This window comes from Rhinoraja longicauda, chromosome 22, assembly GCF_053455715.1.
Source record: "Rhinoraja longicauda isolate Sanriku21f chromosome 22, sRhiLon1.1, whole genome shotgun sequence".
In the NCBI taxonomy this organism is placed as follows: domain Eukaryota; kingdom Metazoa; phylum Chordata; class Chondrichthyes; order Rajiformes; family Arhynchobatidae; genus Rhinoraja; species Rhinoraja longicauda.
In genome coordinates, this window is record NC_135974.1 from 23,524,472 (window position 1) to 23,536,619 (window position 12,148).

Sequence of the window (12,148 nt, forward strand, 5' to 3'; positions counted from 1 at the left end):
AGGGGTTGTCAAATTTGCAAAGGTTATTTACATGTGAAATGCACATGTTTGAGCCATTTCATAAAGGTGCCTAGCTGATAATGGATCCTCCCCCACAGCCCTTGTTGCACCATCCCCATTGTTTGATCAGGTTTGATAAGTTTATTGTAATAATGGAGTTCATACCTTTTTGACAGATCCCCAGACAACTCAGAAGAATATGAATTTATAATTAAAAAAGCCAAATTGTTGTAATTTCGTGTTTTGTCTTCACTGATGTTTTCCATGCGCCTTTTTGCCCACAATCCCCAAATTGCCGATATGCCTTTATCCAAATTGTTGATTATTCCTTTATCCACAGGTCCCAGATTCACTCCTTAGTTTTCGCGTAGTCATTCTCTACACCCGTCACAGGCTTGATGACGTTTCAACCTCCCACAAGTATCAGTGCGCTTACGAGAATTTAACCATTTTACAGATTCTTTTCAGTGGAAAATACCTTAAGAACATTATGCTGTGTTACATGATGTATCAGTGAGTTTCATTGCATATTAAGCGATAAATACTGCTTAGCAAACTCTTTGGCTCCAACCTTTTCAGTATGTAGATTTTAATTCTCTCAGCCAAATATATTAAAATATAATGGTCAAAAACGGAATATATATTTTTAATTATGTATGAGATTTAATTTCTACTGAATGACAACTATATGCAATAATCTTTATTTTGTAAGGCATGTATGGTATTTAAAATATTAATTAAAATTGTGTTGCTTTACTCCTTGGCATTCTGTATGTGAAAAATGTTTAATTGCAGAGCCAGCTTGATAAATATCATTAAAGATAGACAGAAAATGCTGGAGTAATTTAGCAGGACAGGCAGCATCTCTCGAGAGAAGGAATGGGTGACATTTCGGTTCAAGTCCCTTCTTCAGACCGAGCACCAGGGTAGAGGGAGACTGGAGATATGGAAGGGTAAGGTGTGAAAACGACTGATCAAAGCAGACGTTGATCAAGGAAATGTAGAGTGATTCATTGTTAACTGAGGGGAAGATGACAACAGTAAAATATCAATAAAATTCATCAGGGGGACAATGAAACTAGTCAGATGGGTAAGTGGTGTAGACAGGAACAATAAGTTACAATGGACTGTAGATGTGCTAAGTTGTTGCACAAAACTTTGACAGATGGAATACTATATGGGAAAGTGTAAGGTCAAAAAATTGAAAATGGCAACACTAAAGGACAAAGGGCAAAAAGAGATGGAATACAGAAGTTGAGTAATAGGACAATTATATAGAGCCAATCGAACATAGAACAGTTAGGCACAGAAACAGCTCTTTGGCTCACAATGTATGTGCAGAACATAAAGCCAAGTTAAACTAATCTCCTCTGTCTGCACGGGATCAATATCCATAACCAAAAGCCGCTAAAATGCCACTATCGTATATACCTCCACCACCACTCCTGCTGCACATTCCAGGCATCCACCATTCTCTGTGTAAATCCTTACTCTGCACATTTCCCTGCCTTTCTCAACTTAAAGCTATGGCCTCTAGTATTTGAAATTTCCACCCTGGGAGAACAGTTCTGACGGTCTACCCTATCTATGCCCCTCATGATTCTATATATTTCTACCAGGTTTCCCTTCAGCCTCTAAAACTTCAGACAACACAATCCAACTTTGTCCAACCTCCCTTTATGGCCGGAAACAAGGAATTTTAGATGCTGGTTTACGAAAATAAAGACACAAGTGCTGAAGTAACTCAGCGGGTCAAGCAGCATCTCTGGAGTACAGGGGCAGCTGATGTTTCAGGTCAGCACTCTTCTTCAGACTGAAGAAGGGTCCCGATCTGAAACATCACCCATCCATGCTCTCCAGAGATTTTGCCTGACCTGCTGAGGTACTCCACTACTTTGTGTCTTTGTTTCTCTTATTATTGCTGATACCCTCGAATCCAAGCACCATTCTGGTAAACCACTTTGGCATCATCTTAAAAGTAACTGTATTCTTGCCCTCTTACATTCGATCTGGCAAAGTGCAACACCTCACTTTGCTCTGATTAAACTCCATCTGCCATTCCCTGTCCCATTTCTGGAGTTGATCTACATCCCATTATGTACTTTGATAACCTTCCATATTGCCTGCAACTCCATCAATTTTACTAACCAACCCATCTATATTTCCATCCAAGTCATTTAGAAACAATATGGATCCCTGCGAAACTCCACTGGTTCACAGACCTCCAGCCAAAATAACACTTTTCCACCACAATCCTCTGTCTTCTATGAGAAACTCAGTTTGAATCCAAACGACCGTCACAATGGACCCCTGGCACCTTAATCTTCTGGATCAACCAACCATGAGGGACTTAATCCAATGTCTTGCTAAAATCAATTTAGGCGACATCCACTGCCCTATCCTCGATCACCTTCGTCACTTCGTGAAAAAGCTCAATCAAGTTCATAAGACATGACCTGTTATGGACAAACCATGCTGACTGTCCCTAATTAGCTCATTCTTCAAAATGTGAGTAAATTCTATCCCATAGAATCCTCTCCAATGGTTTCCCTACCACTTACACGCAGCTCACCAGCCTATAATATCTTGGTCTGAAGAAGAGTCTCGACCCGAAACGTCACCCATTCCTTCTCTTCAGAGATGCTGCCTGCCCTACTGAGTTACTCCAGCTTTCAGTGTCTATCTTTGGAATATCTCTACTCCCTTTCTAACACAAAAGATCTACATTGGCTACTCTTCAGCCTGCTGGAACTTCACCTGTGGCTAGAGGAGATGCAAAGATATTTATCAAGGCCCCTCACTTGCCTTTCCCAATCGAGTCATAGAGAGTCATACAATCATACAGCATGGAAACACGCCCCTCGGCCCAACTTGACTACACCGAACAAGATGCCCCAAATGGGCCTAGTCTGCTTTTGGCCCATATCCTAAATTTGAAAATTCCTCAATTAGTTATGGATATTGGATGAATTTAAATGTAAAAGAAAAATGAGATTGACAAGTTTTTGTTAAGCAATATAATAGCTCCCATTAAGGAAAGGTAATGGTAAATGGAGCTGAGTGATAGATGAGCCATGAGGAGCCTAATTTTGTACATGTGTTCGCTTGTTTCAATTTACAATATCGGGGAAGAAACTCAACTACTGTACATATACACGGGCATCACTGATTTTAAATGTGTGTTTTAACCAAGTGTGCCAATAAGTCGTACACTGTCTGCAGCATTTAGTGGCAGATACATAACAGAAGTCAATTACAGAGCTTGAGAAGAAAATAAATAACTGCAGCAGCTGAAAATCAACAATAGAACAGAAAATGCTGGAAACAGCAAGATAGACAACATTTTTCGGAACGAGAAACAGAAATAAGATTTCAGGTCAATTCCCCTTCATAGAAAGATTGAAAGACTCAGCATGGAAAAAGGCCTTTCAGCCCAACGAGTTCACGCCAACCACCGATCACCCCTTCACACTAGTTCTATGTTAGCCCATTTTCGCAACCACAAGGGGTGATTTACAACGGCCAATTAAAGACAAGTTTTTTTGGGGATGTGGGAGGCACCTGGAGGAAACTCACACTATCACAGGAAGAATGTGCAAACTGCAAACAGACAGCACCTAAGATCAGGGTCAACCCCAGGGCTCTGGCCCTGCGAGGCAGCAGTTCTACTAGTTGTGCCATCCTTGTTCATCTGAACAAGAATAATTAAACAAAACTGAACGCTTCCTTGTATGATAAATGACTATTGACTTGACACCATATTTTTCTTTCCACCAACAGGGTCTGTCCTACTGAGTATTTACATTATATTCTGTTTTATAACATTTGTTCTTGGACTTGGTATTTAAGTACAATGTGAGTTAATTTGACCTCTATCTGCACAATGAGTTTTTGTCGTGTTCCTTAAACGTAGATATTGATATTGTTGTTCCTCATGCATTTACACGTTTGGAAGAATGAACGTTACATTTTATTTGGATATTTTGACCAGAGTGATCCAATAATGTCAGGTGCCACAAGGAGGCGGTATTGAGCATTAAAAACGAGCACTGAGAAGCAGCATCGAACTTCTTTAGGGCTTCTATTTCATATTAGGATCGGATTAATATTCGGCAGGACTAAAAAAAATCAGATTGTTTAAATCTTGTCTTCTATTAAACTAATTCAAGAAAACTCACCGAGTATTAGGCAGCAGAACATTTTAATCACAAAATTGAAATCCTACAGTATACTTCACACAGTTAACTTTGTTTTATGAAAATGCTCGACTTTTTCCACCGATCTAGTTATGTTATGGCAGAAGCAGTCTCATCCGTGTGCTTATGTGGAAAGGGAAGTGTAGGAAGGGGAAAATAATGAAGCAAGCGTTCAACACACCTCTGCGAATAAAGTACAATGGGATTAACAGTAATGTTAAGATAACCTTCGTTCGTGCATGACATCCTTGAACAGTTGCTCGCGTCTTGCACTTCTTTATATTGACACCTTGCTGGATTGAATCCCCGCAGTTCGGGCGGAATTTGGAAGAGCACTCATTAGCGCTCCTCTTCACACGTTTGGAAGTAAAGGAGGTGCGTGACATAAAACCGGAGGGACTGCCGACTGCACTGATTCCAAACTGCAACCACTTGGATCAGACAGCGAGCTGGGCAACCGGGAGCAGGAGCCAGCGGCTAACCTTGGGACTCTAGCGCTGTGTCCCGCCCGGAGTGGGATTTACTAATGGATGTGGCAACGTCAAATAATGTCTAGTTTGACTATGGTCTTTCCCGTCAATAATTCGCACCAGGACTCCTAGATCAAGAAGGTCCTTTTTTTTTGTGTGTCTGTTACTTGGAGAAGAGAGATCTACAGGGGACGGAGGACTTTAAGGTGCAATGCAAGGATTTCTGCAGGGGGTTCTGCTAATTCGTATTGGGATATCCAGATGTAGAACAGATTAAGTGGAGCTGCTTTCCGCTCGTACAGCAGAGACCGTGCAAGGAGGCGAGGGAAGGTGTTGCGGGAGAGCGGCTGGGCGAGAGGGGGCTGATCCAGGACTTGCACTGGGGCACTTGGTTCCATCGGCGCGGCTGTGCAGGAGAGGATGCTGTCCATGGTGCTGCTAGCGGCGGGGGCTCTTGCTCTGGTGCTGTCTGCCGTGCCGGCGCTGGCTCAGAACGACACCGAGCCCATCGTGTTGGAAGGCAAGTGCCTGGTGGTTTGCGACTCCAACCCGACCGGTGACTCCAAGGCGGCGTCCTCCTCCTCCTCCTCCTCTTCCCCGCTTGGGATCTCCGTCCGAGCCGCTCACTCCAAGGTGGCGTTCTCAGCCGTCAGGAGCACCAACCACGAACCATCAGAGATGAGCAACAAAACTCGGATCATTTACTTTGACCAGGTAACCCGAGAGACTTGGAAACAAGCCACACTCTCGCACAGTGCGGGGGTTGTCTGCAAAAGCCAGCGCTCTTTGGTGAACGGATCAGTGTGGAAAGATGGACAGATGCGTCTCAGCGTCCTCTGGTTAAAACAGTCAGGGTGGTTTAAAGAGTTCACTTATTACAGTGTGGAGATTGAATGACATCGCGCCAAGGGTTAAGCATCCAGTCTGTCACTCTCTCTAAAGGGCCGATTGAAGGCACCAGTCTAAAACCGGTCCCCATATTAGAAAAGGGTTGAATAAGATTGGGTTGAAACGGACGAAAGACGCAACAGGTGTAAATGGGAGCGATAATAATGGTTAGCAACCTATAACCGGCGCTAAAAACACACTGGATGGAGTATAACGACGGGCATTACTGTGAAACAGCAATTCACTACGTAAGGGATACATATACATATTACAAAAATTCAAAAATTCAGCGTGCAATTAAAAATCATTACTGATAGTAAAGGTTGCCGAGCCGCTGGCAGTCGATACCAAACCCACAAAAAAAAACCTTAAGTATTAAACAATTAATTGAGGAAGTACATTATCTGTGCTTTGATATTCATTTGGTTCGGGTAGGTGAGAGGAATCCTAGCACTGAACTCAATCCCGCAATCCTGCCCAGACTTAGCCGCTAGAGCTCTGCATTTTAATAGATGAATATAAGTTACTGGAGAGAAGTGATTTGTGGTGTTGGTTCCAGGTTATGGGAGCAAGCCCCCCCGAGTGGGTTTGGCTGGATAGATGTGCACTGGTAAACTACAAGCGCGCCGCACCCGGGGATGGCAGGCAGGCAGGCAGGCTCTGGGTTGAGAACTTCACGCACACTTTAAAGTCTCCCAGCCCGAATAACTGCAGCGATTTGTTCAGAAGGGATAGTCAACGAGAAACAAAATTACAAGATTTTAATTATGGGATCCAACGCGTTTATCATTGTGGAGGATCAGAACTTGGGTGTAATTTGCATCCTCTTGGTGTATGAATGAGACATTGTAATTAGCAATGGCCAGTATCACTCCAAACTAGTTAAACGATTGAGCTGTAAATTGTCTCAATTTGTTGCACTTGCGTTTATTTTTTTAATTTTAATTTAACTGCATCAGCGTGTCAAACATCAAGAACCTGCCATGGTTTGATGGGGTTATTTGGATAAGGCGCCCATGCCCAGAGAGTCGGCTCAAAAGTTTATGATATTTCCACAACAGTTGGTGGTTCTTAGACATTTCCAGCCTGTATCCATGTTTTAAAATGTGCGCTGTCTTTGAAAGCGGTATCTATTTTGTTTTTATCCCTGAGCTTTCAACACGGACTGATGTAAGTCCCCCCTGTCTCTCTTTCAGATCTTGGTGAATGTGGGTAATTGTTTTACCCTGGAGTCAGTCTTTGTAGCTCCAAGAAAAGGCATTTACAGTTTCAACTTCCATGTTATCAAAGTATACCAGAGTCAGACGATCCAGGTCTGTATGTGTATTTATAGCAACTGACATTCCCGTCGCGGCAATGTAATTATTTAACCCTTCATCTCCCGAGTTTCTTTCCTGCCTATCTAAATGCAAAAAAAACCTTGAATCCCAAAGCAATTGTCATGTGTATTTCGCAGATGGATACAACAATGGTTTGTGATATCTTAAAGAAATGACGAATTTCAAATGCATTTGTTGCAATAAATCTACCAAAGTGTGGTCATAGGATCACTGAAAGATATATTATTTTTATCGAACGTTTGAATTTTTAAAAAAAAGTGTGAGCTGTTATTATTTTACTGTTATATTCTGTATGAAATATGCTCATTTTACAAATATGAAATTGGGGTCGAAGCCACAATAGGTGCTTTCAATTTCCTGCGAAAATTAACTGCCACCGGAATTTACAGTTGATAAATTGGAACTATATGCAGATAAAATAAAATAAAAGAGGATTCATTGAGCAGTGTGCAGAGAATTATGATTAGGATCACAATGCGAGAAAGCAGAGTCAGAAGCTTTATGGCTATAGAAAATTTATAAGGGACCTTTCAGCTAGCTGTAGTTCTTCTGACATAATGGATTGTACCCTGTAGCACCAGCCAACTCTTCTTGGTTCATCAGTTAGCACTGATTTTAGCACTAAACAGTGGATATTTATGCTGTTTCAACTCCACCATGGGCATCGAAAACATATTAACTCCCTTCATGTTTATGATGTCCCCTATTGATGCTAGTGGTATGATTTATTAAACCATCATTTTTATACTTGTTTTAATAGGTGTAGTTAATGTCATTGGTAAAACATATTGCTTATGAAGATTGAAAAATATTAATGCTCATGCTTTCCATTGTCAGTGACAAATATTCAATCTTGGTTTCCGTTCTGTAGATAGAAATATTCTTTTTAACAGAAACTGTGTAGATGTTCCCATTATTTACAATTATTTTTTTCTCTGGGTCCATCAATATAAAAGTAGATTATAACTAATTGCAAATTGTTCATGGTATCATTCTAGCTGACAGACTGTCTGAGTTATTCTCATTCAGAACTTCAACTTTCATTTCAGAGAGAGATTCTTTGATCTGGGTTGGAATCAAAGTGAAATCCTAAAATGAAAATAATGTTATGTTAATCTAGTAATCCCTCCTCAAAGCCATCTCTATGTTTTATTTCTAATTGAGCTGTTTGTTGCCATTTTGTTAACTTTGGTCTCTATACTTGCAAAGTTGGTGATATTTAACAACTGGAGCCTCACGAGGTGATTATAAAATATTTATTTTACGATACGATACAATATGATCGAACTTTATTTATCCCAGGAGGGAAATTATTCTGCCTGCAGTCATAAAGCACAACAAGATACATGAAACATGAAAATTAAGTTATGGGTGGTAAATCCAGGATATGCAAAGATTGGGGAGGGGGGAGTGTAGAAGGGGAGTCAGTCTACCCCATGACAGAAGGGGGAGAAGTTGTACAGTTTGATAGCCACAGGGAAAAAAGATCTCCTGTGGCATTCTGTACTACATTTTGGTGGGACCAGTCTGTTGCTGAAGGTGCTCCTCAGATTAACCAGTGTGCCATGGAGGGGATGAGCTATATTGTCCAAGATTCTCCACAGTATGAGGGGCATCCTCCCCTCCAAGACCATCTCCAGCGACTCCAACTCCACCCTCAGGACGAAACGAGCCTTCCTGATGAGCTTATTAGTTCTGTTGACGTTCGTGGCCTTCGCCCTGCTACCCCAGCACATGACAGCGAAGATGATGGCACTGGCCACCACCGATTGATAGAACATCTGCAGCATCTTACTGTAGATGTTGAAAGAGCGGATCCTCAGAAAGTACAGACGGCTGTCCCTTCTTATTCAGTGCCTCAGTGTTCCTGTACCAGTCCAGTTTACTGTCCAGCTAAACTCTAAGGTACTTGTACTTCTTGGCAAACTGCACATCCACATCCTTGATGGAGACAGCGGACAGGGGTGTTCCTCTCCTCCAAAAGTCCACCATTAACTCCTTAGTCTTGTCCATGATGAGCTGCAGGTGATTCAGCCCACCCCACTCAACAAAGTCATTGACTACACCTCTGTATTCAGCTTCCCTCCCCTCACTGATGCAGCCCACAATTGCAGAGTCATCCGAAAACATCTGCAGGTGGTAGGAGTCTGAGTTGTATCCGAAGTCCGAGGTGTAGACGGTGAACAGGAAGGGAGAGAGGATCGTCCCCTCTAGAAGATATGTCGGATCGCTGGTTGTTAGGCTGGCTTAATAGCAAATTTCACCAGTCATTCTCTCTGGCGATCAATGTAAGGAAAAATGGATCCCAAACCATGTAGGGGACCAATCCAAACAAGATGGGTGTGTGCAGAAGGGCCTTGAAGATTAAGAGGAAGGCAACGATTGGAAGGGTTCGGAACAGAAACCCAAAGTGTGCAGGACGGATCGTTGAATTTTTGGCAATCATTGCAGGATAAGGTAAGAGATTCATTAGTGACTGGTTAGCAGAATGAAGTACCGTGATGCAAGGTTAAACCTGAAGGATATAGTGATGAGTGGGCTGATCATAGGCTTATCAACCATTGCCTTCTTAAGAACATACCTCCATTTACTCCATCCATTTTTAACAATCTTCTTGCTAATACACCAATTTGGGATTAACTTTGGAAGTAACCCCATATCCTTTCCCCCTCACTCACCTATCGAGTCCAGTGGTAAACTGATTCATTTTCACTGCCATTATGGATAGTTCCTTCACAATGCCCATTCAGCCATGCACAAAGCTTGTGGGAAATGATTGTGTTGATATGCAATATTGAAACGAAGGGAGTAATTTTGACAAAATTGGACAGGGCATTCATATTAAATTATGTCCAGATTATTTTTTTAATCAACTTTAGTGGCATATCAGGGTGTACAATAGAAAGTCAATCCAGTCTCCTCAGCTGGTAATAGGGTTAGTTTAAAACTACTCACTGGGAATGTTTTGAAATTCTTTGTGATTAATGGCCACAACGTTTCTACCTTACTGATATATTGTGAAGTCTTAACAAAATACTATTCATTTGGATCTTTTCACTTTGTGCCAATTCTACCATTCATTTTGATGGTTATTCTCAAAATTAGCCACCCTGTTCCAGTCGTTTCACAGCTTCAATATGAGAAGATTTATCATTTGTCTCAGTAGAAAAACTTTAACTTCCATTATACTATCATTACCAACACTAACTTCTCTGAAGCAGCATCATTTTCTGTTTCTTGATATATGAATGCTGCCAGGCTTTCTACCCGAAAACATGTATTTTCTGAGGTATTCAATTCTAACAGTTACTAACAAAAAAACAAACTTCCCAGAGAATAATCGGAGCCATCCCTTGTGAAGGACTGTCAGAGGCATTGCCACTTCTCTGTTTGTGTAGTTACAGGATAACTCACTAATCTCTCATATTTCCACACTCTCCTCTCCAATATTGCATTCTAGTAACTCAATTGTTCCATTATAATTAATTCTGATCTTGCGCTGGCATGCTCATCCATCCTGCCTGAGTGACAACTCTATTTATTATGCACTTTATTGCACATTTTGCTCTTCTTTATCTTTTCCTCTTAGTTTTGTCACAGACCATTCCCTCTCCCTGTCACCAAAACAATTTTGGGGGGAATATTCCAGCACCAGCATTTCACCAGTGCTGTGTCAAATTACTTAATTCAAAATGTCAGGGTGTTTCCACGGACAGCTCACTGTTGCTCATATACACATTTCAAATCCCACCTCTCATTTCTAAACAGGTTTCCTGTAGTATTTGTGTAGGAAGGAACTGCAGATGTTGCTTAACACTGAAGATAGACGCAAAATGGTGGAATAACTCAGTGGCTCAGGCAGCATCTCTGGAGAAAAGGAATAGGTGACATTTCAGGTCGAGACCCTTCTTCAGTTTCTGAAGAAGGATCTCAACCCAAAACTTCATCTATTCCTTTTCTCCAGAGATGCTGCCCGATCCGCTGAGTTACTCCAACATTTAGTGTCTATTTTTTTGTAGTATTTTTCATGTCAAGCCAAGTCAAGTCAAGTCAATTTTATTTGTATAGCACATTTAAAAACAACCCACGTTGACCAAAGTGCTGTACATCTGATTAGGTTCCAATGGAAAAAAAAAGAAACATACAGTAGCACGCAAACAGTTCACAGCGCCTCCTCAATGAGCCTCAAACGCTAGGGAGTAGAAATAGGTTTTGAGCCTGGACTTAAAGGAGTCGATGGAGGGGGCAGTTCTGATGGGGAGAGGGATGCTGTTCCACAGTCTAGGAGCTGCAACCGCAAAAGCGCGGTCACCCCTGAGCTTAAGCCTAGACCGCGGGATAGTGAGTAGCCCCAAGTCGGCCGACCTGAGGGACCTGGAGTTAGAGAGGGAGGTTAGAAGATTTTTGATGTAAGGGGGGGAGTGTCCATTTAGGGCTTTATACGTGAATAGGAGGAGCTTGAAGTTGATTCTGTACCGTACAGGGAGCCAGTGGAGAGAGGCCAGAATCGGGGTGATGTGGTCCCTTTTACAGGTACCCGTCAGGAGTCTCGCTGCGGCGTTTTGGACCAGTTGCAGGCGGGACAGGGAAGATTGGCTGATCCCAGTGTATAGGGAGTTGCAGTAGTCTAGGCGGGAGGAAATGAAAGCGTGAATGATTTTTTCTGTGTCGTCGAATTGGAGGAAAGGTTTGATTTTAGCTATGGTTCGAAGTTGGAAGAAGCTGGCTTTTACCACAGCGTTGACTTGCTTATCAAATTTTAATGCAGAGTCAAATATCATGCTGAGGTTTTTGACATGCGGTTTGACTAGGCAGGATAGACTTCCAAGACTGCCTGTTATCAATTTGATGGAGTCGGGGGGGGGGCCGAATAGGATGACCTCAGACTTGCTCTCATTTAATTGGAGGAAGTTCTGTGCCATCCAACATTTTATGTCCTCAAGGCAGTGTAAGAGGCTGTTTAAATTTGACTGGTTGTTGGGTTTCAGGGGGAGGTAAAGCTGAGTGTCATCGGCATAGCAGTGGAAAGAAATGCCGTGCCTTTGAATGATTTGGCCAAGGGGGAGCATGTATAGAGAGAAGAGAATGGGGCCTAGGATGGAGCCTTGTGGAACTCCGCAGGAGAGGCTAGCTGGAGCAGAGGAATAACTGCCTATGTTGATGGCGAAACTCCTATCTTTGAGGTACGAAGCGATGTATGGTGTTCAATCTGAGCACAACAGTGATATTCATAAGTAGTTTCTGGCTAGGAGTT

The 12,148-nt window shown here is 42.2% G+C and overlaps 1 protein-coding gene across 1 annotated transcript in view; it reads left to right on the forward strand.

Annotated features, from left to right (window-relative positions):
• Nucleotides 1-4,118: 4,118 nt before the first annotated feature.
• cbln4 (cerebellin 4 precursor) overlaps nucleotides 4,119-12,148 on the forward strand; it is a 126,767-nt gene continuing 118,737 nt past the window's right edge. Inside the window, exons 1-2 of the mRNA XM_078418981.1 lie at nucleotides 4,119-5,380; nucleotides 6,751-6,867. Coding sequence (XP_078275107.1) covers nucleotides 5,087-5,380; nucleotides 6,751-6,867 — 411 coding nt within the window. The 5' untranslated portion in view covers nucleotides 4,119-5,086. The remainder of the gene's footprint in view (nucleotides 5,381-6,750; nucleotides 6,868-12,148) is intronic.